The sequence below is a fragment of the Buceros rhinoceros genome, unplaced genomic scaffold (assembly GCF_000710305.1).
Source record: "Buceros rhinoceros silvestris isolate BGI_N320 unplaced genomic scaffold, ASM71030v1 scaffold7143, whole genome shotgun sequence".
Taxonomy (NCBI): Eukaryota; Metazoa; Chordata; class Aves; order Bucerotiformes; family Bucerotidae; genus Buceros; species Buceros rhinoceros.
In genome coordinates this window covers 71934-97684 of record NW_010404186.1, presented here as the reverse complement: position 1 = coordinate 97684, position 25751 = coordinate 71934, and the positions used below count along the sequence as shown (strand labels likewise).

Below are 25751 nucleotides of genomic sequence, written 5' to 3'. Positions count from 1 at the left end.
ACTGAGCACTCCAGTGGCAGCTGCTTATGACTTACCATCCCACAGCCTGGCTCTCAGATGACTCTGTTCTCTTTTTCCAAAGCAAGCAACTATCTTTACCGGCAGATGTCCCTTGCCGTCTTCTTCCACCACAGATATATGAGCAGGGACACTAATGGATGACTGTTTTCTCTGACTGAGTCTGCAGTTTAGCAACTGCTAATAAGTAGTAAATAAAAGTCCTGGAGTGAAATGTGGAGAATTATGGAAATTTTCTGTTTCCTCAGGTGAATCTTTTCTGACCAAAAATGGTAGATAATCCATAAAATATGACAGAGGAGCTGCAGCAATGTTTAAAACCACCAAAATAGAGATGCAGCATGTGGCTGTATGTTTGTGTACCTGGAACAGGAGTAAGTTAGATTCAGCCAATAATTTTTTATTTCAATGTTAGTAATAGTAGTGTAAATATGGATGGTGATTCTAAGTCTTTTAACAAAGTATTACAGTGTGTGGAGATCTTTCTCCACAACAGCAAACCACACCCAAAACCACTCTGAAAACGAAACAAAAAAACCCCCAAAACCCAGTCATAATTTCATACACTTGATGAGTAGGATAGATCAAAGGATTGAAGTTTGAATGACAGAATATCTCTGGTGGGTGTTGTGTTTAAAATACAGAGGCATAACAGAGGCACCAATGTTAATGTATTTCTTTAGGCAGCCTCATGATTTATGGGCCAGACATTAAAAACCTAGGCCTGTTGTACACTGGTTTTCCCTTCTTCTTGACAGTGATTACTGTGTTGGGATTTATTCATCTTTCTTCTGGTACTCAGCGTGGATTAATATAGAGCAGTTTGAACATCTGGCCTGGCCATGATATTCTTCTGTGCATTTTTTTGTACATACAAAATCATCATGGCTTGGCTTCGCGAACGAAGATCTGGGAAGGGTTTTCCCCACGCTCACTGATGAGTGATGAGTGCACCCTTCGGGGCTGCACGGTGGATTGTTTAGGTGAGGCGCAGCGTGCGCAGAACTGGCTCCACCCTTTACACCTGAGGTTCATCTGCCAGGGCCCAGCGAGCTTGGACGGTGACAGCGAAGTCCTCGGGTCGTAGGTTTGGTTAGAGTGTCCTTCTCTTAGATGGAGCCTTACAGGGCTAAACGAGCTCCATCTGCCCGGGTTTGGAGTCAGAGCTGTCCTTCTCCTAGGACGGTTGCCCGAAGGCTAGTGAGCCCATCCTGCCTGTGGACACACTGTGTCTGACCCTTCAGCTGAGACCTGTCTGGCTTGGGAGACCCCACCGGAGGCACATGCCACCACCAGCACAGCTCTCAACCCCACAAGGGCATGCCAGCTCCTTCCCCACGGCAAGGGGGTGCCCGTGAAAGAGTCGCTGCTCTACCTCCGGACATCACAGACCTGGGCACGGGGCAGCCGGGGCTGCCAGGAACGGGAGTCCTGGAGGGTATATACAAAATAGTCTTCCCATTAAAACCCCAAAAATGAATGAGAAAATCAGGCCAAGTCTGGCTGTCAGTCCTCTTAGCCACAGCTGCCAAAGAGGGCTGCCAAGGCAGCAGCAGTAACAAGGTCCATCAACCAGCTGGAGATCAAGGCAATAAAGTGAGGTCATGACTGAAATCTGGGGTCTCTCTGTGAGGACCAGAGCAGGGCTCAGGCCTTCCCTCAGCACAGCTCAGACAAGGCTGAGGCCAGGGCCGAGCCTCAGGGACTCCCAGGTGGGAGCAGGGGGCTGGTCAGGGCTGCCAGAGCCCATTCACGCACTCGGACCCTGACAGGTGGGTGTGGATTCCCTTGCACATAACACGTCTAGGAATCCTCTCCTTCAGGGGATGCCCTACACACTTCTGTGTAGACAATGATCATCACTGCTGGTTGTCTAAAGTAGCTGCCAAAGAATATCTTCTCCCTTCTATAAAAAACACCCTGTAAGAGTGCTACAGAGCTGCAATGCTTTCAAAGCAAGAGAGATCTCTCCAGATGTTATTTTTCCGGTGAATGTCTATGGTTTTAAGCCACAGATTTACCTACATTCTTTATCAGGCTTCTGAAAGCATTAGCAGTTGTGTTGTTTCACTGATTCTATTCTATTTCTTAATTCTGTCTCTTAATTCTTTCACACTATATCACTGATGTAAAATTCTTCTTCCGTCTCTGCTAATTGCACTTAACCAGGTAGTTACCGGTTGGAATTTCTCATTCTTACCCCAGTATTTAGGATACCACGATCTCACAGTGCTCTGTCCCTGCTGGCAAATGCAGTCCCTCATAGCAGCCTGAATTTCAAAAGTCTGTCCAGTCATGTTCATTCCACTGTGAACCTTGTTCACGGGTAAATTTTGCTCGTGTCCCATCAGAGCCTCTGGGGTTTTTGTCCTGCTATTGTTTCATCATTGGAAGAAACTGTGGGCAATTAAATCCACTGGAAAGTAATAAATTCCTTCTGGCTGACAGAAAAGCTTATATTTTTGTTGTTGTTGTTGATAATAGATAACTACGTGGTTTATTCTTTTGCATTTGACAAAACTGAATGTAACAATGCAAGGGAGAAGTAACTGGGCAGACGGCTTTCTTAACACCAGGAAAGAGTCAAGAAACACTGTGGTGTCTTGAAGATGTATGTGGATTAGTTAGAAAAAGTCATCACAGTGGTAAAAGCAAAGAGTACAGAGGTCAGTTTCCTTGAAACCACGTTTGATATTCTAGACTAAGGTCTTTCTGCATCAGAGACTGACAAGACAGCCAGTAAATAAAATTAATGCAGGCGAGTTGGAAAGATGGCCTGAAAAAATAACAAATGTGATGCACTTGATACCGGTGCAAGCTATGACATTTTTCAGGAATAATCAGATGCATAAATACAGGATGGGGACAAACTGGTCTGACAGCAGTTCTTTTGAGAAGTTTCTGGAAGCGTATAGTACATTGCAAAGTGGACTTCAGTTCACGGCGTTGTGTAAAAGATAAGCACCGTACACAGAGGCATGCAGAAGATTACAGCTTGAAAAGCACACATGTGCTCTCTCCTGTCTTCACGACAATCAGTCGGGCAGCCTTGTTGCTTATTGCCGCTTATCGCACCAAGTATTAGGAACCCCATTTTAAAATAAGTGGAAATGGAGAAAACCCAAGAGAGCGATAAGAATAATCAGTTAAGAAGACACAGCCTTTGTGGAATGATTGATCAGATCAGGGTAGTTTTAGCCTAGAGAAGAAAATCTCAGCATGCAACAAGCCTACGAACATGAATTCTATGACTCTACATGTACAAGCCTGAAGCAAATGGAAAAGGAATTATCTCCGTAGTGTGATGAAGAGGCAGTACGTAATGAGGTGAAGTGTTAGCAATGCATTTTCAGGTTAGGTATTTGGGAAATCTTGCTAATGGTGAAGGTAATGAAGCATTGGAATAAATTGCCCAGGGAGGCTGCGAAGTCTCTGTTATTGGGAGTTTTCTAAGAAGGAAGCACACAACTTTCAGACAGGACAGTGTTGATCTTGCTTTGGATTATAAGGATGGCTTAGACCTCTGGAATTCACTGCCAGTCTTGTGACGTAGTGACGGCAATAAGCAGTGATAGGTCACTTTCCTTAGTGGGACCTATTGATGCTTCTCTTTCTTGCTCAAGACCATGGAAGCCTGCTATTTAATTTCCAGTTCCAATTGCCTCCTGTTCCTTTTTTTTTCCTCTCAAGTGTACTCTCAACTGCAGAGTTAATACGTCTTCTCAGATTTGTGAATCACATTTATGTGATGATTTATCTACAGAGGAAAATGTTCAACTTTTTTTATAGATTTATTTGAAGAGCAGTGACCTTGGAAGCTCTGTAGATGAAATAGAGCAACTGATAAGGAAACACGAGTCTTTTGAGAAGCTTCTGGCATCACAGGATGAGAAGGTACAAAAATCATCAACAAATATTCTACCAACCCATGAGCTACAATTTTTATTTATTTATTTTTTACTATGGCAACACATTAAATTGCTGACAGGTATGATATGCCTGATATGCTTGAACCAATGAGAAAATGGGGAAACTTAGTGAAATAAGAGGCAGGGCAGTAATGAACAAGTGTTAAAACACTCCGTGCCTGAGTCCTGCCTCTAATGTCTTGCGGAGGACAGGAAAACTGCTTAGTAAGTTGAATAGTGGGACTTACCAGAAGAACTATTTAAATCAGGCCATATTGTGTGTAACGGATATCAGACATTTCTGCTTTTTTCATAAAACCATTAGTGGGTTTTAAAGCAGGTAATATGCAGGAGGTCAGAGGGGATGGCTTGCCTGATTATTTAAATACTCCTTTGGTACCCGTTCTCTGTACCAAATTGTGTAGCCTCTTTGCACCTTTGGAATAGATGCTAGATTGCTTGCTCACATGTAAAGGAACGCTCCTGGCTGGTGGCTCCTGCTGTATTTCATCCTGGCTAGGGCTAAACTCAAACCTGGGGCTGTGCCTGAACTCCCCAGAAGGAATAAGCTCCCAGAACCTGTGCCAGCTAGCTGCCAGACTGACTGCTCATTTTGAGAGCTGCATTCCAGCACCTGATTTCCACAAAGCAATAAAACCTGAGCACTCATGCGTGCCAGGCTTATTCCTTGCACTCAACAATCAGTGGCATGGGGACTCCTGGAGCTACAGCTCTAATTCACTGAAGTAGCCAGGGTGCACTACAGAGGCCGATGACAAGGACATCGTAGATGTTACATAGTACAGATGAGGGTGAGGCGGAGATGGTGGTTAATTTGTTCCTGCTATTCTTGCTTCACTCTGGGGTGGGGGGGATGGGGGGCGGGCAGAAATCTTTTAGGTATGGAAAGGTGCCTGCTTTTTGTTTCTTTCATAATGCTTGGAAGCATAATAATCATTTGAGATTTGTTGCCTCCTCAGATGATGTCTCTTCAAGAACAGGCAAGCAGGCTAAAGAAGATTGGTGGACTGGAAGGGCTGAAGATCCAGCATAAACTGGATGCCATTCGTGAGAGGAAGCAGCAGGTCAAAGATCTGTCTCAGAGCAGGAGAGAGAAGCTGCAGACCACCATTCTTCTGGCACTTTTCTACCAGAACTTGGAAGAGGTAAGAGGGTTTTAGAGTGGAATGGGGATGGAAGCAGAGGAGCTGCCTACCTCCGTTGGATGAAGTGCTCGCCCTTGCCAGATTTGATTGATTGATAATCTCCTCTCGTTGATTAATAATCTACTCCGGTACAGCAACATTTGCCATACTCATGCAGAGGGGGTGCCTCAATGTCACTGCTCTTGTTATACCATCGCTGCAGCGTTGTGCCCATTACAGCTGCTTTACACATCAGGAGCTCTGCTAAAATGAAACTGATAAAAGGAAAAATTTTAGCTCCTTTCTAATGTTTCCTTTGGTGGGAAAGAAAAGGTATTTCATGTCAGGGTGAACGTGAGTTGGAAAGCATTGTGGCAAGGTCACCAAGCTTTACCAAGTGGGTGTTCACTCAAGGCCTTCAAAACAGTGCTGTAACCTAGCCTAGACCTTCAGCTGCTGTAGGCTTGTCTCTGCAGAATGTTTGCCTCCTGTTCTGGCCTTCGTCCTGTAACTGAGTAGCTCTACTCCTGGTACTGCTGTTGGAAAGACATACTAAGTCAGTCTTTCAAAGGGCAGTACTATGTGTGTGACTGAAAAATGTGCTAGCATCCAGAGTGCTGGCGTAAACAACGGCACATAGGTCCAGAAGGAGATTTGCAAATGCTCTTGCTGCTCTGGTATGCACCCCTTCTGCTGCCACGTCCCGTGGAACATCCTCCATGCTTTAAAGAAAAACTGCAGTTGCTTGTCACCTCCCAGCCCAGGAAAAAGATACATGTCCTGTCACAGATTAAATTATGATTGTCATCGAAGGAGAATGAATGCCTGTAACATAGCTGCTGCTGACAACCTAATTTATTTCTACATGACCATCCCCATAATCAGACATTTAAATACTGTCTTCTTTGGCTGCAGGACCAGAGCTGCACACTGTTCGGTTTTCTTAAATAGACTTTATAAGCAATTATTTACACAGCCACATACTAACTCATATTATTAGCTATACTTTTCCTATCACATGAACCAGTCCACCAGTAACGGCCAGTCCACCTTGTGGACTAGCAGAGGGGAGTGGATGGAGTGGATGGTGCATTGCACAGTGCTGATATTTTCTGAAAACCGAAAGGTGATAGAACTGTCAACACCCTCTTTGGCAGAGAAACAGCCAATGCCCTTCTAGAGATACAATCAACCCATTAGGTAGGAATACCTCTGCATTTCTTCCCTTCTCACTGTAACCAGTGCTTGGGTTGCTGTCCTCCGTCACGCTTGAATCACACACTTATAGCAGAGGATCTGGCCCTGCCTAGCGAGGAATGTTTCCCTCATCCACTTTCTCCACATAAATTCAGACAGGAGTACTTTAGAGAGTTTTTGCTCTCAAACTACCTGTTCATTTACCTCAACATTCAAAATTTGTTACCTACTGCTGTAAAATGTGAATGCCACCAAGGAATTAAAGAATAATAATCTTATAGTAATATCTCTCTTCCTCTTTGTGGGGTAGAATGGAATATTTAATTTTATTTTAATGATGTTCTGAGTGTGTACGAGTTCATATATGAGAATAGTCCCCAAAGGGATGTTAAATTGCAGACATGAGTTTTGAGTTTAGCTATGGAATCAATGAGGTAATTGCTTATTCTTACTTATTACAAGAACAAGTCCCATAGCTTAGGTCCCACTCCCCTGAAAATTCTCCCTCCTGCAGTCATCTTAAGTCATTCCTATTGTTCAAACAGATTTTTTTTGCATCAGCAGAAAATAGTGATTGCTGTTGTTAAAAGTCTCCTAGTTGCTCTCCAGAAGCAACTGCACCGAGAGCTACACGTGAATACAGAGACAACGCAGACTATGATTATCGATGGGAGGGCGGAGAGTTCAACATCACATGGTCCTCCTGGAAGGCTAGCTGCTGCGGTTTGTGCCTTTTTCAGGATGCAGGGCCTCATTTTTCCTGCACAAAACTCTCAGTGGAGATCACACGCAGCTCACAAAATAGGACACGCTCTCCTACAGTAGAAATAATGCCTTTTTCTAGTCTCAAATAACTGAGACAGGCTTATAGACTAACTTATTGTCACAAGTTCTGTTCCTCAGTGTTAACATGGAAGGCAAATGAACGGGTTAGTACTTAAAATTATGTGTCTTTAAGTTATTGCAGAGGAAAGATCCTAAAGTTGAAAATTCTGATTTCTAAAGCTGACTCTGAGTTTTAATGCTGACTCATCATATTAGTGTCACTAATCTTCCTTTCCCTTTCACCCTCTGTAAAAAAGACTAAAATACACTTACTTCTTTATCTCAGAGGAGGGAGAAAATTTGTTATTTCTAAATGTCTAGAACAGACACATCCCTTTATATGCTTTAAATATTTCTGTTATTAAAAATCAGTGTAATTTACAAAAGGTTTATGCTCTTGAGCTTACAGTAACTTGTATTTTGAAAATAAAGGTTTCTAAATTGATAGTGCCCACATATTTTTTTAATGAATCTCCTAGAAATAAGACTGGCCTCATGTGCCTACACCAAGCATAACACTAGTCTCTCTGTTGTCTTCAATAAAGTGAAACTGCTTGTCCAGGCAACCCTAAGTCTTTCCATAGAAAGATCTTGGGACAGCAGATCAAACTTGCTTCACATGTGAATGTGGATACGGGGCCAGGAGAAGGATTTCTCACTCTCTAGAGTCATCCAAGTAAGCCTTAAAATAAACTAAACCACTAGGAGTGCAGATGTGATTTTTTTTTTTTTTTAATGGCTTTGTTCAGTGTGTCATTAAGCCTTTGTTTATTATTAAAAAGTAGGAGAGAAGCTGCCCTTTAAGTGGCCATATAGAGAGGATTAATGTTTCTCATCCGAACTGTATGGAAGAGCCTCTCCCATACAAATGAGAAGTCGGTTGAGTGACATTAAAGCGTTAATGTGTAGCTGGGTAATGGGAGAAGGTCGCAGCTTGTGAGGAGGGTGTCAGAAATGAAAACAGCGGATGACAGTGTGCTGTCCTGGGCAACCGTGACAGAAGGCTCCTGTCTGAGTCTAACTGTGCTTTGGAGGGGAACCGTTTCTGGAGAGCATGCTGCTAGTGAAAGCGATTTCTGTTATTGTTTACAGAATTCCAGCCGCTGAAACAGCACTTAAAATCATTAATTAAATGGGAAGATTCCCCAGCTGCCAAGCCTTGTGTGCATGTAGCAGTTTCATAAGGATAGCCAAGATGCTCTGAGACTGATAAAGCTGGCTTCAATTTTCTGTTCTTGTGTTGTCAAAACACTCAGTTACTTCAGTGGTCTGAGGACAACAGGATCAGTTACCAAGTATGCCCAGTGTTCAGGTCGCAGTGTTTTGATGGATGAAAAATATTTCCTTCGGTGCTAACATTTAGCTGACTTTAAAGCAAATTGTGAAAAACTCACTCTCTTATTGCCCATTTTATTCTGCATACATTTAAATCCCCTAAAAAAGGCATTTCCTAGGAGAAACACATAACCGCCTTGTTTTGTGTAGTTCTCATGGTTCACCTGCTCGTCTGAATCTGGTGTTCCTGACTAGGCCATTGTGAGTTTCATGAAGTGTAAAAGCAGATAGAGTTGCATCTACTTTCAAATAATCGGACTAGCGTTTGGCCCCATCCATAAAGCTTTGTACTTCACATTCATATCTCACAGCATCGCTGAGATCAGAAAATGTTAGTGCTCTTTTATAGGTGAGGCATAACATTCTTAAGAATTTTAACCAATCTTAGAGGTAGGCCAATAACAGAGATAGGAGGTGAAACTCATAGCCCTAAATCCAAGGCTCAGCTATCGTAAGCTCATTTTAAATATGTCTACCATGTGCAGGCTGCTTAGGCTGCGTATCTGCGCAAGGATTCTCTGTATCTAATCTAGAAGACTGTATAATTTGTTTATGGTTTGTGATAAAATACGGAGTGTTCAAGGAATTTTTCATTATTCTCGTGGTCAGATAGATATTATTTTATTTGCTAGCAAGTAGAATAGCCGCCTCAGCTGTGAGCTCCCAGCTCGATCTGCCAAGCCCAGGCATAGGCAGTGGCATAGAACATGTGGCAGGGAGGAGGCCCCAGGACGGCATATCGTCCTGACTGACGTCTCACACCCTTGCAGGCAGAAGACTGGATCAGCGAGCGCATGCAGAAGCTGGAGGATCCTTCCATACAAGACCCCAGCAGTCTGCAGGACAAAATGAAACTGCTGCAGAAACATCAGGTCTTCGAGGCAGAGATTCTGGCAAATGAAGAAATCATCACAGCTGTTAATGAGGTAACTCTCACTCTGCTAGTGTTTTTGCAAATTATTGCTGGTAACCCAAAGAAGGACAGATGGATGGAATGATAAGCAAGGGTAGCTTATTCACCACTTCTTTATCAATTATACTTCTTGTGTGACAAGAACCCGGTTGCTATGCAATGGAAATGTAATGCCATTAATTTTCAACAGAAAGATTTCTTAACAGCTCTCTCCAGGGAACTTCCATCTTTATTTATTGCCTGAATAGGAAGATGTCACTGACTTCTTCCTTGCCTGGAGTGATTACTCCTACAAAAGGTAAATAGCATTTCATGCCCAATTTGTGAACTGGATGAATCAACGGCTGAAGGGCACAATCATCTCTAATATGTCTCTTAGTGCTTCCCCATGAATGTCATTCTTGGCAAGGAAATACTTAAATCCTCATGTTCTTGATTCCCTCTGCCACTGGGTGGTAAGAATTTATAGTAATTTGTTGTGCAATCCAGGTCAGAAAAGTGAGATGGCCCTTGTGGAAGGTCACATAACATGGTAATCACGTTAAAACTTAGTGGCAACCTTAATTTCTAATTTCTTCTTCCGCATGTGAAGAAAGGACAAGCCCTGGTATCAAAAGGGCACCCAAAATCAGGAGAGATCTGTCGCCAAGTCCGCATGCTTCAGGAGCATTGGGAGAAGTTGAAGAGAGCTGTTGCTGCCCGCGGAAAGATGCTGGAAGACAGCCGGGACTTCTTGGAATTTCTCCAGAAGGTGGACCAAGTGGAAGCCTGGATCAGAGACAAGGTGAATGGATTGTAGTATTCAACCCAAGCAGCATGTTAGAGGCTTGTTATTTAGCAGTAAACTTCTGATAAATTCAGAATGTTTTTGTAGTGGCTTTTGCCTGGAAGAATCATGACGTGTTCTACAAACAATATGGAAGGAATGATTCGAAAAATTCTAAAAATTTTCTGGGGTTATGCCAGAGTCAGTTGGACAGTTCTCATGTAAAATGCGCGCGTAAAGAGATTGTGATTGCCTGCGGTGGTCTCGCATTTTATTGAGACAGAGGAATGGAAGCAGACTAGAATGGAAGAGGCTTGAAGCATTTGGCAACTGGCACTCACTCTCATTGTGTATCAAATCTGAAAGTTTCTCTTCGTAAGTGTGAAGGAAGAATCACTCGAACCACCAAGTTTTCATTCAAAGATTGCTTCCATAATCAGTAATAGATTGGAGAGGGAGTTGGGACTAAGTCTTATAATTACCTGAAGAGGGGAAGACTGCTTCAGAAGCTGTAGGTCAGTGATTTACAGGCACATCACAGAACTCACTGCATCAGCACAAACACTGGGACATGCTGTGTTCTTGTTCTCTTAGCCTGAATGTTTACCTCTCTGCTGCTTATTTCCCCAGGAAGTCATGATTAACGTAGGCGATGTGGGAAATGACTATGAACACTGCCTGCAGCTCATGAAAAAGCTGAATGAGTTCCGTGGAGGAACATCAGGGGTAAGAGGTGTTTTCCATGGACATTCCTTGTGTGACTGGAAGTAGCAGCTGACTTTTCAGCCCAGCAGTATATCCAGGTAGCAAATATCCCAGTACCCCAAGGAGGTGACAGATCAGGGAGTTAGAAGGCATTACCACTTTATAAGCATTAAAAAAGATCAAATTCTCTGTCATTGTGCCTTCTGCTTTGATGATGTCTGAACAGAGCTGTCAGGCACTCGTGACTAAACCTAAAATTTCAGATTGCATTACATGACTGGAAAGGTGTCTGTGTGAGCCTGAATTTGAGCAGATTTCCAGTTTGGTTTATGCAGTCCACAAAATGACAATGAGTTCCATCCAAAAATGAATTTAAAATGTTGTTTTCAGCCATGTTTGTTTGAATCTGAAAGTTGATATAGACTTTCCCTGAACAAGCTTGTAAAAAAAAAAAAAAAAGACCACTTTCTGCATTTCCCTCCTTTATTTCTCCCTTCCCCTCCACCTGAGGAACAGTCACATGAAGCACATGTATTTGGGCACCTTTGTTTATACAGCACGCGTGGTTAGCCATGAATCGTTACGATGTTAATAATCAGATGTTTAGTAAAAGAGAGCAATGGCTGGAACGTTGAATAGCAGCCGTGTGACCAGACAGCTGCACAGTTCACCTTTCGGTGCTGAGACCTCCGACCTTCTTTTGTGGCGCTGGGTCATGCCAGCTGCCAATCTTGCCCTCAGTGAGATGTGCTAACCTGGACACCGAATCCTGGGAATTCTGGGCAACAACATGGGCCTCCTTGTGATGTGCTTAAGCTTCCTCACTGATTGCTGTGAGGCCATACATCGAGGGGGGGCATTTGTAGGAGCCTCTTGTTCTCTCTTTTTGTGTGAACTGCTACAAATGTGGGCTAACAGGTCTGCATATCACACAGGAAAGATTACTGTGCTGACTTGCTAGTCTGGAAGCTGTGAGGAAAGTCTGGAAAGAGGTTTGTTAGGACTTGTGAGTGAGATTTACTCCAATGTTCTCTCCTAATGCTCTTTATCCTTCGTTTGCTTGTTATCTTGTAGCCAATTCCTGTTACGGCAGCTCCCATCTTCAATTTTTTGTTGGCTAATAGCAGAAAGAGACAATCCTCTTCTATGCAAAGTAACAGCAGAGATATGTCTGACACCCGGGAGAAAACCCTGAGCTCCACTTTCCAAAACCCAGCAGAATTTCCTGTGACAGAGCATTAGTACTGGATTTGGGTAGAGAGACAAAATACTCAAGTTTCATCACCAGGGAGTTAGTGAAGAGACCTTCGTCAGCCCTTCAGTCCTCAGCAGCTGAACTGTGAGCTGAGGGATGGAGCAAGAGCTCTGCTCCAGGTTTTACCAGCCCAAAGAAGGCTATTGAAAGAGGCAGGAACAACCCAGTGTGCCAGGCAGCGTCAGACTCTGACTAGGAAAGTCTTTCTATAAACTAAGGTCGACTATCTGTGACACCGGAAGCTCTTGGCCTTAGATACTATCGTCTTTTAAAGGTCCTTTCCAGCCCAAACCATTCTGTGATTCCGTGATCTTGTAGGCACTGCCCCTGAACATGCCTCCTACTGAAAAAGGCTGGCACAATGGTGTCCCATAGCCGATGCCTAGTTATACAGTACTCCACAGGGTGACGCAGGCTGATCCGGGCACAGTGTGTGCATCCACCCAGTCTAGGTTTCCCTACTAGGAAATCTGAGATCAGGGCGGGGAGCAATCACCCCGCATTGATGGCTGCCAGATTTTCTACTCGTGTTCTGACACATCGTGATGCTATTATTTCCAAAGAGAGGAGACTGCAGGGTTTCTGAAGAATATCTGACTGTCTACTGTTTTCTCTTGTTTACTTTATGGCTGTGTGTAATAGAAAAGAACATATGGAGGCATGCGTATTGGTATGGGTGTAGCATAAATAAAATACGAACGGAGTCAGTACTTCTATTAACACTGTGCTGGCATCTTGCAGCTGTGCTAATATACACCAGTGATTAATGTCTTCCTGCTAAGCCTGTGATTTACTGGTCTTAGAAAAACAGAGAATGTTAGAACATGTTTTTGAATCTTGGAGCATTGCTCAGTATTGGCCATACCTCATGCTCCAGAAGAAAAATTATTCCACTATAGTGCAGATTATATGTGAAATGTGGAAATACTATCATTTCTATGTTATGTACATGGGAAGAAAGTTGCTTCAAAGGCGTAGCATACCTATTAAAATGCAGCAATGTTGCTTTAGAAGAAAATGCAGTGCCATGTGTTGTATGGGTTTCTCAAGGCTGTATGGATTTTAAGGCTATTTTCCAGAGTACAAAAGTCACTTCTGGACAGAAGCTTATCTAGAAAAACAGCGAGTGGCCCTAGAAGCCACAAGTCGATACTTATTTGACAGGAAAACCTGACACACATCAGCTGTTCACAGCAGCCACCTCTATAACCAGCAGCTGCGCCCATGTTTCTTCAACAAATGAGCCCCTGCTGGAACTTCTGGCTAGAAACAAAGCTCTGAGGGTCCTTGTCTAGACCAAGATGACTTTTGTACCTGTAGTCTTGAATGTTCTTTCTTGCCTTTACTGTCTTTTCATCAGGGACTGATGAGTAGCAGCGGAGCAAATCCCACATGTCTGAAATGTTTGGTAGTGAGGTTAAATGCTTGTTGTTGTTTTTCACATCTCAGTGGAAAATTCAGTCACAAGTGTTTCAAACACGTATCTTTGTTCCTTTTCTCACTTCACAGGAGATGACAGTGGACGATGCTCACATCAAGTCTATCAATGCCCTTGCCATGAAACTGGAGAGACGGAACAAGGAAGAAACAGAGACAATATATGAGCGCCGGAAGCAGCTCAATGAGAAGTGAGTATGTTTTTAAAGCTTTCCGTGTGAAGCAAAACCAAGAGAAGATTAGATGTCTTGGGCTGGGATAAACAGAGAAATCTCAACATATATTTTCTTCTTTAACATCATAACTAGCAAATGTCAGACACTGGATTTGCCTTCCAAGACTCTCAGAGCAGTTAGCAGGAAGGATTTCTATTTTTTGCCTATTTTTGCCTTGGAGGCAAATAGGCTGTTTTGCAGCACTTTACGTATTAGAAGGTAAGACACATCCTTCTGTTCTCATAGTTGTCCTGGTGAAGTAAATACCGTTTTTCATACTTCACACCCCGCTACTAAGAACCAAAAGCATGAAGATAGCGCTTGTGAGGTTATTGAGAGTTTAAGGAAAATAGATCAGTACTTTTTAGCTTTTAACACCCACATCATCCTGAAAACTTGGAATATATATACCCAGATATCCTTGTCTGGCTAATCTTTCATCTCTGTGTGGAGTCCCACATTGTGGAGAATGGGGTCAAATACAAGAGGTAGTTCAGAAATCCTGTCTTTTTACTGAGATCTGAGCATCATAAAACCCAGTTGTGGAAATCCTCTCCTCTGAAATAATACCCCTCTAAAATACTCTTTTCAATAAAAGGTGGAACAGTTTCCATGGTAACCTGAATGCATACAGAAAGAAGTTAGAGGGAGCCCTAGAGATTCATGCCTTAATCAGAGAAATTGATGACATCACAGAGAGAATTACTGAGAAGGTGAGTTCTCAGATTTTGATTGAAATGGGAATGTTCCATTTTGCCAACAGTGATAAACCCAGGCATGCCAGTTACTAGAGACGACCGAGTATCCAGCAGTGACTTTTGACAGTTGCCCTGTATATCTAGTTTGTAGGAAGGCTGAAATGTCATTAAACACTTTGCAGATTACAAACTCTTAAGGCATTCACAGTTAAAAAGCTACATTTGAAAGGTGTTGTGAGGAATTACAGATTAGAGTCTGCAATAAAAGGGGATGCTGTCTTTACCTAATCTCTTCTTGGAGATTTGTAGTGAAATGGCGAGAGTCATTTGCAACAAGAAATGTTCCAAATAGACATGAAGTGACAAAAATCACAATGAGAGTGCTCAGACCTCTGGGACAGATTACCTGGAGAGACCGTTCATTCTCTGTTCTTCGAAACATTCAAATCTCGACTAGATCAGACCCTGAGCAATCTGATCTAAGGTGGCCCTGCTTTGGGCAGGGGTTGGACTAGATGATGTTCAGAAGGCCCTTCTGACCTAAATTATTCTGTGATTCTACAATTCTAATTAATGGTCTCTAGTCAAACGGCGTTGCCTATTAAATAGTACTTTTAGTATCAGGTTACTAGTTGCTATATCCAAAGGAGTCATTCATGTTTCCTTCTACAGTCGGTAGAATGAAGCAGGTGTGTCTAGAGCTCAGTACATCTGACTGATTTTAGATGTCCTTTTGAGAATGAGATAAATCATGCTTCTGCAGGGATTCCTTCTTTCCATTAACTGTACAGAGAATTAGACAACTAATTAAGCTGCAACATCCTCACGTTTGTAGACATCTCCAGGTGGTTTGAAAAGTCCTTCCACAATAAAGGAACACAGCAAGATGCAGTAAGTCAGATACAAATCTAAGAAGCTAAGGTACTGGGGTCTGTTTTTTGCTGTGTCTGATACAGGTGTGCATCTCCTTCAGACAGTTCCGAGCCAAGTTGCTTCTGAACACCAAAAGCCAGTTAGATGAGCTATCGGAGCTTTTGTGAACTTTTGTGAATCTTTGTTTTGTATGTGAATGGCCAGAGGCACCTTTCGACTGTTCAAAGAGCTGTGAGCTCTTTTTCCATCTCTGTAAGGAGTGCAGACAAGGAGCCCTGATGATATTTAGAAAGCCAGTAACATTCAGATGACACTACAAAGAAGTGGAGGAAGAGATTATTTGAAAGAATTAAGACATAGTCCTTTTGCTTTTTGTCATGTTCACCATTTGCACATCCTACTGACCCCTCCAGAGTGTACTGATACAAGCACTGGATTATGGGAAAGATGTGGAAAGTGTGGAAAACCTGATTCGAAGGCATGAAGAGATGGAGAGAGAAATCAGTGTTATTAAGTCCAAAATGGAGGTAAGAAGTGGGGTAGTACAAAAGATAACTCTAAAAAAAGTTCATTTTTGCTTCTTGGAAAAATGGTGCAAAAAGATCAGCCTGATTCTTTAGATTCATTAGGATGACTTGCACAGCGATGCAAATGTGGCGCAGATTTCCTCTCAGTAAAATTCTGTGCTGCTTAATCCTACTTTATCAAACCTAATGTTTGTCTTCCTCATTCAGCTCCAAGAAGTCCCTTTTTAACACATTAGCTGATAGTCTGGCCCTCACCTACAAGTCAGATTAGATTGTCCTGTATCTTTTGGAAAGTGTAGAGTCCAAATTAACTCTTCGTTTCCCCCCCAGTTTTTGTACTGATTTGAACCAAAATCTTGACTCTTGTTCTGTTCAGAACTAAAATGCAAAACTCATACTGCATATAGTTTTTCTGACAGAGACATCAAAATCAGGAACCAGGTCATAACTGCCTGCCTGATCAACTATGGCTTTTGTAAAACGGCCAGTTTGCATCCGTTAGGACTAATCTTGAACATTAAACACAGGTCTGAACCCCAGTATAATTGCGTATTTTTAATAAAAAGAAATGTTTTCAGCCGATCCACAGTAGCAGAAATCCTCTGACAACCACTCACAGTTTTCACTGTTGGCCAGAGCATTAAGCCTTTCTGTATAGAAAATACTTTTGCAAACTTTCTTTAAACTTTTCTTCACAATAGTATGCAAGTGGTGACAGCATGTGTGATAGCTTCACGCCTTGTGACTTTGCTAGCTAATTTTCACATGAAACGTGGGTGATTACTAGTCAGGATTTCACAGATAAATTAGCAAGGCTGTATGAGGGAGTGCTGCACGGAAACAGAAATAGGAACGAGGTTTTGGGTGGTTTTTGATGCTACCACAAATACCACGTACAAAGTATACTCTCTGTACTTATGGATTAAAACCGGCCTGTCATACTCTTTTCTGCATAATTAAAACTATTCCATTTGATGGGGTTTTACAAGAAAGACACCAACATTAAACCTGGGTTGGTAAGTGTTCGTTACTGTTTTTCAGGCTATGTTAAAGAAAACAGCATGAACTAGTCCACACTAAAAGCAGCGTTTTGATGATGTTGTTAGCTGGAAGATTTAAAAATAATTTTTGAGTCTTCTGCTGAAAGGCAAATCTGGATGGTTCTGTGTCCTGCCATATTTTCATGGGTTTTGTTACCCATCTTAGATTAAGCTAATCGAGGTTAATTGAGGACTTAATTTTCCTGTATGTTCATCTATATTCTACTTTCTTAATTGTAAATGAACATTTGTGCACGTGAAGCGATACGCACATCTCTTTCTTCACGTGGATAATTGCTAGCAAGTGCATATGCATTTTTTGTGCATATAACAAGTCCCTTTGCATATTTTGTTATTGTAATTTAAATACCTGCTTTCAAAAACTGGGATCTTAAAATGAACTACTTTTCCTGAAAGGCAAACTCAGAAATTAATATAAGCATTTGGCATAAATTCACCCCACTATAAATCTCTTCCCAGCCATTGGAATTGGAATCTTTCCGCCTTTCCACAAGAAATCCATCCATAAACGACAAACTGACTATGAAGAAACAAGAGATGAAGAACATCTGGTTACGGCTCCAGGGACAGGCCAAACAGAGGTAAAGATAGTCAGTGGTCTGAAATCTCTCAGCCAGGAGCAGAGCTGCTCCCTGGGGACTCAAATCTACTAGCCAGGGGCCTTTTAAAAGTTTTGAAAGGGAGGGAGGGAGAGGCAACTAGGTAATTCTGTGCTGGATAATGCTGAACTGCATTTGTGGCAGGAAGGAGAAGTTGGCAGCCTCCTATCAGTTGCAGAAGTTTAACTTGGAGTTGAAGGAGATACTAGATTGGACCCAAAACATCAGAGGCTTAATGGAAGCAGGGAGGCTTCCTAAAAGCGCAAATGAAGCGGAAAGCATGATTGAGGAGCATCAGGAGAGAAAGGCAAGTATCGTCATTGCTTCCAGTGGAAGATAAGGGCCCTCTTTCCCATGGGAATCAATTGCTGCAGACACCGCAGGATTTTGCTGCACGTGTCTATCAATGACATGGTGAAAAGACTGTTTTCAATGACATGGTGAAAAGACTGTTTTCAATAACAGGCTAGGGACAGAAGGTCACCCATGTATTGACAGAACTCCACCCAGGGGCTGTTTGGCAGCTCATGTCTGCAAAACCTCTCACCAGTACTGCTATCTATCCCTCTAGGAAAAAAGCTGGTTCAGGATCAAAACATGTTCACTGCCAATCTCTTTAGTCAGGTTGCCAAAAAGTTAATGCCAGTTAATTCTAGCTTTGAGTTAGATTTTGTTTTGCAAACTCCTTTTGCCTGAAAGGAAAAAAAAAATCAGTTTGTCTCACACAGAACAGTAAATTGCCATTGGATTGTACTACACGTTCAGTTCTGGAACGCTTCATACCCCTGTACTAATTACCATACAATTTTTTTGGTGGCTCATTTGGCTAATCTTTTTGTGGATTTTCAAAAAAGAGTGATATTGTTAATTAACCTTAGAAAAAAGTTAATATTTTACTTTTTACCAAGCGTCATAACTATCTTTCAGCCGTTGTATAACCGTTTCTTTGCAATTGTGATACTTTTTCTAAAATCGTGTTGCCAGAATCATGACTAATATAGGTTCTGCTATTGGCACAAATAGTTTGCAGATTCTTGTTCATTTTCTACACTTGAATATAGTATGAATTATCTGAAGTCCTCTCCTTTTTCAGTCTTCCATTTTAATAATGCTCTCCCATTGTTGTCACAGACTTAATATTTTTGCTAATAATTCTTTGTCACAACAGAAATACCCTAAACCATCGGTTAGCGTACTCCAAATTTAGATGGCAGCAAGATCTAAGTCTTTAATATCTGTTAGCAAGGAACCCAAATGCTATAAGGAGATAGTCACACAGAAAGGGAAGAATCCAGGCAATCTGTTCTTTTGTGTTGGGTTGACTAAACTAAGATTATAGACAAGAAAAAAAAAAAAAAAAGGAGGGTTTTTTCATTCAGGTTAGTGGCTCAAACCCAAGTCCTCAGGATAGACTAGTGTGGAACATGAGGTGCCAATCTGAATAAAAAAATAGAAAAGATATCTTACAGGTGTGTTATCTATGATTGGGAAACACCACACCTCCCCCCCACCCCCAAGAAAAAAGCCCTAAACCAGTAATTCTAATTTAAGATATGTAATTGTACATGCCGTAGTTTTAAAGGCAGTTTATGAGTCAATACGTGGTATTATTTCAGTGTGTGGTTATTTTTATTTTCAAATTGTTTACATTAGGAATTCCACGTTTGGTTTGCAGGGGTCATACTTGTTTGTAATGCTTTCACCTTCAGGATTCTGTATATAGGCATAACTCATTCTCAGGCCAGGGAACTATTAAGTATCTTTCACTTTAACACCACAAAATAAAGTAAACCCATGTCTTTAATGTAATAATCTGATGCCAGCTTATTTGGCAGGAGAGGAAAAATTCCAGGCGCTGTTTCTCATAGGAACCACTTTTATGTAGGAAGGCTTGGGGGATATGGTAATATGGATGCTCAGAACTTTGTTCATTTATATCTAAGCATTTTCTAGTCTGTTTCTAATTTAATCCCGATTTTGATTTGTAGGAGACCTGTTGTTCCTAGGGCAATACAGTGATTTATTGCCCATGTTTATTTTCTCTTAGGCAATTCTATGCTCTTTCAGTTACATAGCTCAAAGATGAATGATTTTCCATAGAAATATTAGTGTTGGAGAGTTACAGCCCATATTCTTCCCCTTAAGACTTGTATTCTGAATAACAGGCATTCCGTAGACCCTTAACATCAACATTAGTAATATATTTTAGGAGGAGATTGAAGCACGAGTGGAAAGATTCAACTCTCTCAGTAACTATGGTCAAGAACTTGCCAAGTCTGGCCACTACGCAACCCCTGAGATTCACCAGTCTCTCTCCAGACTACAGCAAGCCTGGTCTGAATTAATCCAAGCATGGCAAAAGCAATACGTAAAATTGTTTCAGGCACAAGATTTACAGGTGAGTAGAAAGACATTCAACAGAGCATGCACATGCCAGTAACAATTTTCCTCGGTATAAACAGCAAATGTATAAGATGGCATATAAAAGATATATATAAAAATATGCTATATAAAATGTGGTATATAAAAGATGCAAATCAAAGAAATTTCTGTGGAATATGTGCTCACGGTTTTCAAAGGATATAAGACTTAGCAAAATTTGGTCAAACTGTCATGCAGTTGGCAAAAGGCACGTACTTAAAATGGAACATCACTATTCCACAAATTCTTTAAACTCCCCCAAAAACATGGAGGTAGGCAAGTATTTATAAAAAAAAGAAAGCTCTGATGAAAAATTTAGTGTGGACAAAAACCAAATTCTTCTCCCTGGCATTTTTCTAAGGAAAAAACTGTTTTGGCTGCAGTTTTCCTGTAACAATCATCTCACTTTCAAAACTTCTGTTCAGATTGCTTGTTGGCAAAAGTTAGAAAAAAACGAAACTGAGATTTTACAACAAGGAATGTCAAGTACTTTAAACAACAGCTGGTGCTATTAGTCCTATCTGTAAAGTTTCTCCCTGTGGTAAGGGCTGCTTTCATTCTTTACGTAGTGCATTCTATTTATTTCAGGCCATGTTACCATTCTTTTTTTGGCCAGTTACCTTACACAACTCTTTCTACACTACTAGCAAACAAGCTACAAGTATTCATACCCTGTCTTAGACAAAAAGAAATAATCATATTATAAAGAAAGCTACAATAATAATTGTTATACATGCGGTATTTGTAGCTCTAATGCTTATTGCTGTCCAGTTCTATGCTGGTTTTGGAATACCCCTGGAAATCTAATTTTTTCGGTGTACTCTGCCAAAATCAGGTTTGCCTCTTTTTTACCTACGCCATGTTTATGACTGATTTTGTTTGCCCTGTACAGAAATTCTATGGCTATGTGGAACAGACCGAAAGCTGGCTCAGCAGCAAAGAGGCTTTCCTGGCTAATGAGGACTTAGGGGTAGGTGCTCTGAGAAGTTACAATTTTCTCTGCAGTCGGTCCGGAGGAAAGAGAGCTGCGATGTATGGTGATGTACTCTGAAAATCCTGTGATCTTTCTCCTTCTGAAGTTACTCCTCTGTTTTGTCGATGGTTTAGAATCAGATTTCTTACCTTGATCAGTTACGCAGGATAGGAGTCTCAGTTCCAAGCGTCATGAAACAGTCCAACTACTGCAATCATAGCAGGAAAATGAGGCTGCATCTCTCTACCAGGTCATGTGACCCAGCTACATTTGCTGGCAGTGTGGAAGTCATCACCATTGTCACTGCTGGCATACCCAGTGTGGCTTTAAACCACCTACCTCAGGTACCAGTAACACAGCAATAACTGAGGCCACAAACTGATGCATGATACAGGATGCTGGATGCACTTCCTGATGCTTGGTTTGCTCTGCGCCTTGTACAGGTAGTTAAAACCGGTTGTCTCTGCAAGAATTACCATTACATCTCAGAGTTCAGTGTAGATGTAATTGGTACAAATAGTATGAAAAACATGTAATGCTAATGGCTGGTGTTTGTCTCTCTGGTGTTCAGCGCGGAGGTATGTATTTACAGTCTCTCCACTGAAGTATATGAGACTTAGAAGGAGCCACCCATTTTCCAATAATATTTAGCTCAACAAGTACAGACAACTCTCTGTGAGTACTTTCCCTCCCAACGACTCATGTAATCACCCAGAAGTTTAGATTTATTTTTTCTGACCTACTTGATGTGAGCTTTATTGCTTCCTTTAAATAGTGGGAAAGCAGAGTTTTGTTGCAGTAACAATGTTTTGACATTATTGATTCTAAAATTCAAAGTACAAAGGAGTGAAAAGAGAACGTTGAACCATTAAGCTTGAGATTCACAAATGTTACAAGAAGTCAAATTCTGTGTTTCTCTCCAGATTAAACTGTAATGTCAGATTCTGGTCCTCAGATTCAGATCTGGATCTGAGCTCTTCCAAATTCTCTGAGTTGAAATCAAGGTTCTGATTTAATCTCTTTCTGTGACATACTAGTTCTTTTAACTCTGATCCGTTTGGCATCCCACATTCACTTCCAAAATAGCATCCATCTTTAGCTTGATTTACAATCAGGAGATAATTGAGAAATGTGTCCTGCAGCATTATGTGCAACACATCAACATTCAGGAGAAGCTAAGTACCCCGAAATAATGGCCTCAGACCGTGCACAGGACACCCTTTAGGCCTCAAATCTCAGCTCCAATGGCAGTAAATTTCAAAGACCAATACATTTTTTTGACAGCTTGCAAATGCCATTTAGCTTCTGGATTATCAGTGTTGTGGTGGGAAAACTGTGACTGAACGCAGCTTCCTTGTATTGAATTCTACCTAGGACTCGGTGTCTAGTGTGGAGAGCCTACAGCGGAAACACGCGCAGTTTGAAAAAGCCCTGGAAGCTCAGATGGAGAAAATTGATGAGATGGCTTCATTTGCTCATCAGCTAATACAGAACAAGCATTACGACTCAGACAACATCACCAACAGATGCCAGGCTGTTCTCAGGAGGTGAAGCCAAACCCTTTCCGTGCCAGCCACTCATCTCTTTTGCAATGAGACTCTCCTCGTGTGACTACTGTCCTTAAATGGTTTAAGAGAACCATAAACTGGGTTGCATTTACACAGCTTTGTGGGTTGCACTGTGGTCTTGCAAAATTGGTCTGAGTCTGGAAAATATTTCATTAGGAGGTTTCCAAAACACAGTTTAGTGGCAGTGTCTTTTGCAAACAAAATACCTCATTATCCTTAAATACCATCAAGAAAGGTCATTTGCTACACGACTGCTTTCTCACTGCTCTAACAGTATTAGTCTTAAGGCCCTGCTCAAATTGTCTATTAAGGTATTTGCAATTTTTCTGATCAGATCTTGCCCTTTCATGCAAAATACTTTATTTCTCCTAGCACACTGCATATTGTTGATCTTAAACAAATGCTGACAACAGAAGCAGTTGTATTCAGTGCTATGGTAGATGAAAAGATATATGTAAAATTTACAAAGAGAGATTGGAGATCCGTGACAGTTAAAGGTAACATGAATTTATTAATATGATCAAACTATTCTCGTGCTTGCATTAACATGAATAAAGTGCTGCAGGTCCACATTTGGAAAAAAGGCGAAAGGATGGCATAGGGCTTATCAGTGACAAACACAATCATACTCCCAGGCTTTCCATATTACAAACATGCTGAGTATATATTTTCTTGCACCCTGAAAGGCAAGAATGGTAATTCCTACAGGCAGATATATATACAGAATTTGTGTGTACTTCAAACATATCAATCTACTAGCAATCTTTCCTGAAGTGTCCTGAGCATCTCCTCTGACAGCCCAGATCATGAGGAGCTGTATATTGTGGACAGAAATGTTCATATAGAGAATGGAAGGTTATATCATGTGCATTTTAGAGATGAAAATTGAAAACCCTTATCCCATCTAATTCACTCTGTGGCTTTTACCTCACACATCTGCCTTCATCTCAGAAAAGAGAAACTGCTGGAGAACGCTGCTGCTCGCAGACATCTGCTAGAGGAATCAAGGCTTCTGCAGAAGTTGCTGAAGAATTCCTTTGAGGTACAATTACACAGGATTCACGGTATTCAGGTTTCTTAAAACATACTACGCTGCATAGATCTGAATCCCTGAACGGTGAGAAAAGTCAGGGAATAGTCGGGAATGAAATAATATTGGGTAAGATGAGGATAAGAGTGAAGGGATATTTTTCAGCTTTCAAGTTACATACAACTTCCCTCCTGTCACCAGGTGAAAGTTCTGCTGTTCATTGGATGCCAGCAAAATGCAGAAGAAATAAATGCACTGAAAGGGAATGTGCCACTATTTTAAAATGTGTGGGGAAAGACAAATAATTTCTTTTCTTGTGAGATACTACCAGTGGGTTAGAAATAGGGAGATAATTGCCCTTTCTCCCTGTGCACACCTGTGTACACGCACACCCGTGCCCACACACTTTCTCACTGCATGGGGCCATCTCATGGACACGTGGTAACAGTGCTGGTAAACAGATAAAGGGGTGACTTCATTAGGAAAGACAGTTGGAGCTTAGGGAAGCAGAACCTCAGAAGGACAACTCTTTTGTGTCTCCACTCACTACTCCCATGTTTTGTACATATTAGAGGAGAGCCTGGCGGGTTGGAGCTGAAGAAACACTGAAGGTTTTATCTGCTTCTGTTCCTTCCTCCCAAAGGTGGCTGCCTGGATCAACGAGAAGAATAGCATTGCCCAGGATGACAGCTGGAAGGATCCCAGCAATCTGCAGACTAAACTGCAGAAGCACCAAACTTTCCAAGCAGAGATCATGGCCAATAGAAATCGCCTGGACTCCATCAAATCTGTGAGAGAAGTGGGGCTGATGGCAAGGGCAGGCAACTGGCATGAAAGACTCCGCAGTCAGTTACACTGATCTCAGACAAGCAATGGGGAATCACTGACATCATTCACATTGTCTCTGGGTGGACTGGAAGCTTATTCTTTTAGCCCATCAAGGACTTTCCGTGTCCATTGGTTTCTTTCAGCCTCTCTCTCGTTGGCTGGTGTAAGCTTGGTATTTATATTCACTGTGCATGCAATGGAAAGAGGTGGGTGCTTTCAATAAAAGATGCACCCTCTGACTTCAGGGACTTCTCTCTGGGATGAATGCCACTTTGCAGGTGCACCTCTTTCTTTCCAGCAGGGAACCTAGCTCATTGGATATACAACTTCAGTGAGTCAGATAAGATGTATCCAGCAAAGGATCAAAAAGAGTTTTCAAGTGTTGCCTTTGCAGACATACGCTAGTAGGAGAGATGTGAGGGAAGTCTGATGAGCTTTGTCAGATACTTGGCAGAAGCTGGGATCAGATGATGAGTTTGGAAGGACAGACTGTTACATGTTTGTTAACCTTACTTTCAGCATAGTGTTTATTAGCTATATCTTGCAATAGGTAACTAAGCATTAAAGGTAGATTCCCTCCTCAGACTCACCTGCATCCAGTATTGTAGAACCCTCTTTTTTTAAAAAAAAAAAGCTTTTAATCCCACTGTGTGCAGACACAACAGGGGGCTTAATGGGTGAAGTTACAATTTTCTATAAACTAATCCGTTTGCACAATCTCTTTCTCGTGATTTCTCAATGCCTTGTGTTTTTCTTTGGAAACAATCCTAGTAGTTGCTCTTTAGGAGAAAACCAACATCTGCGGTCCCGGTATAGCATCTTTCTCTTGCTGTGCTCTCTTCCTCAGTGCGAAATGTAGAACTAGCTCAGTTTAGCTTTCTAAATCAGACTTGGTCTCAGCTCAAAAACATACCTACACACTCTCCTTCCTGATGGAGTTCTTTCTATGCCCCCTCTACCTCTTCTTCTGCCAATCTGTTAAGCACGTGCAGCTCAGGGACTAGAAATGCAGATAGACTTTTATTGCATAATAGAGTGGTACATCTGTACGTGGTTAAAAGAGGTTTTACTACCTCATAACGTGGTTCACTTGTATGAGATAGTTCTCTCTTAACTTGCAAGGACGGGAATAGAAAAGGAGAAGAGGCTTGGAAATCTCAGTGACCATAGAATGTAGGACTTTACAGAAAAAAAACCTGAGTGCTTGCAAACTAGACTCCCTGCCAGGTTTTGGGCAATATAGCTGCTGTGTGATGAAGATTCTCTTTACTATTCATCTTCTAATATTGTCTTCTAGCATTTAAAATAACTTTAGAGGCCAGAAAAACATAAAAATCAGTCTCTGCCCTCGTTTTAACAAGCATTTTTCCTTTGCCTGTTTTTTCTTTGTCTCTGCAGCCTCTATCTATTACGGCAGGAAGGGATGGCTGCCGGCAAGCCTCTTCACAACCATG

At 41.7% G+C, this 25751-nt stretch overlaps 1 protein-coding gene across 1 annotated transcript in view; it reads left to right on the top strand.

Moving 5' to 3' along the window:
• The window catches only part of SPTBN5 (spectrin, beta, non-erythrocytic 5), a 58290-nt gene that overhangs the window by 10825 nt on the left and 21714 nt on the right, over positions 1-25751 (top strand). Inside the window, exons 4-18 of the mRNA XM_010133275.1 lie at positions 3808-3912; positions 4907-5092; positions 9199-9354; positions 9934-10125; positions 10738-10833; positions 13577-13695; positions 14318-14432; positions 15704-15817; positions 17338-17459; positions 17622-17784; positions 19687-19875; positions 20791-20868; positions 22246-22418; positions 23391-23481; positions 24113-24259. Of these exons, the coding sequence (XP_010131577.1) occupies positions 3808-3912; positions 4907-5092; positions 9199-9354; positions 9934-10125; positions 10738-10833; positions 13577-13695; positions 14318-14432; positions 15704-15817; positions 17338-17459; positions 17622-17784; positions 19687-19875; positions 20791-20868; positions 22246-22418; positions 23391-23481; positions 24113-24259 (2046 nt within the window). The remainder of the gene's footprint in view (positions 1-3807; positions 3913-4906; positions 5093-9198; positions 9355-9933; positions 10126-10737; positions 10834-13576; positions 13696-14317; positions 14433-15703; positions 15818-17337; positions 17460-17621; positions 17785-19686; positions 19876-20790; positions 20869-22245; positions 22419-23390; positions 23482-24112; positions 24260-25751) is intronic.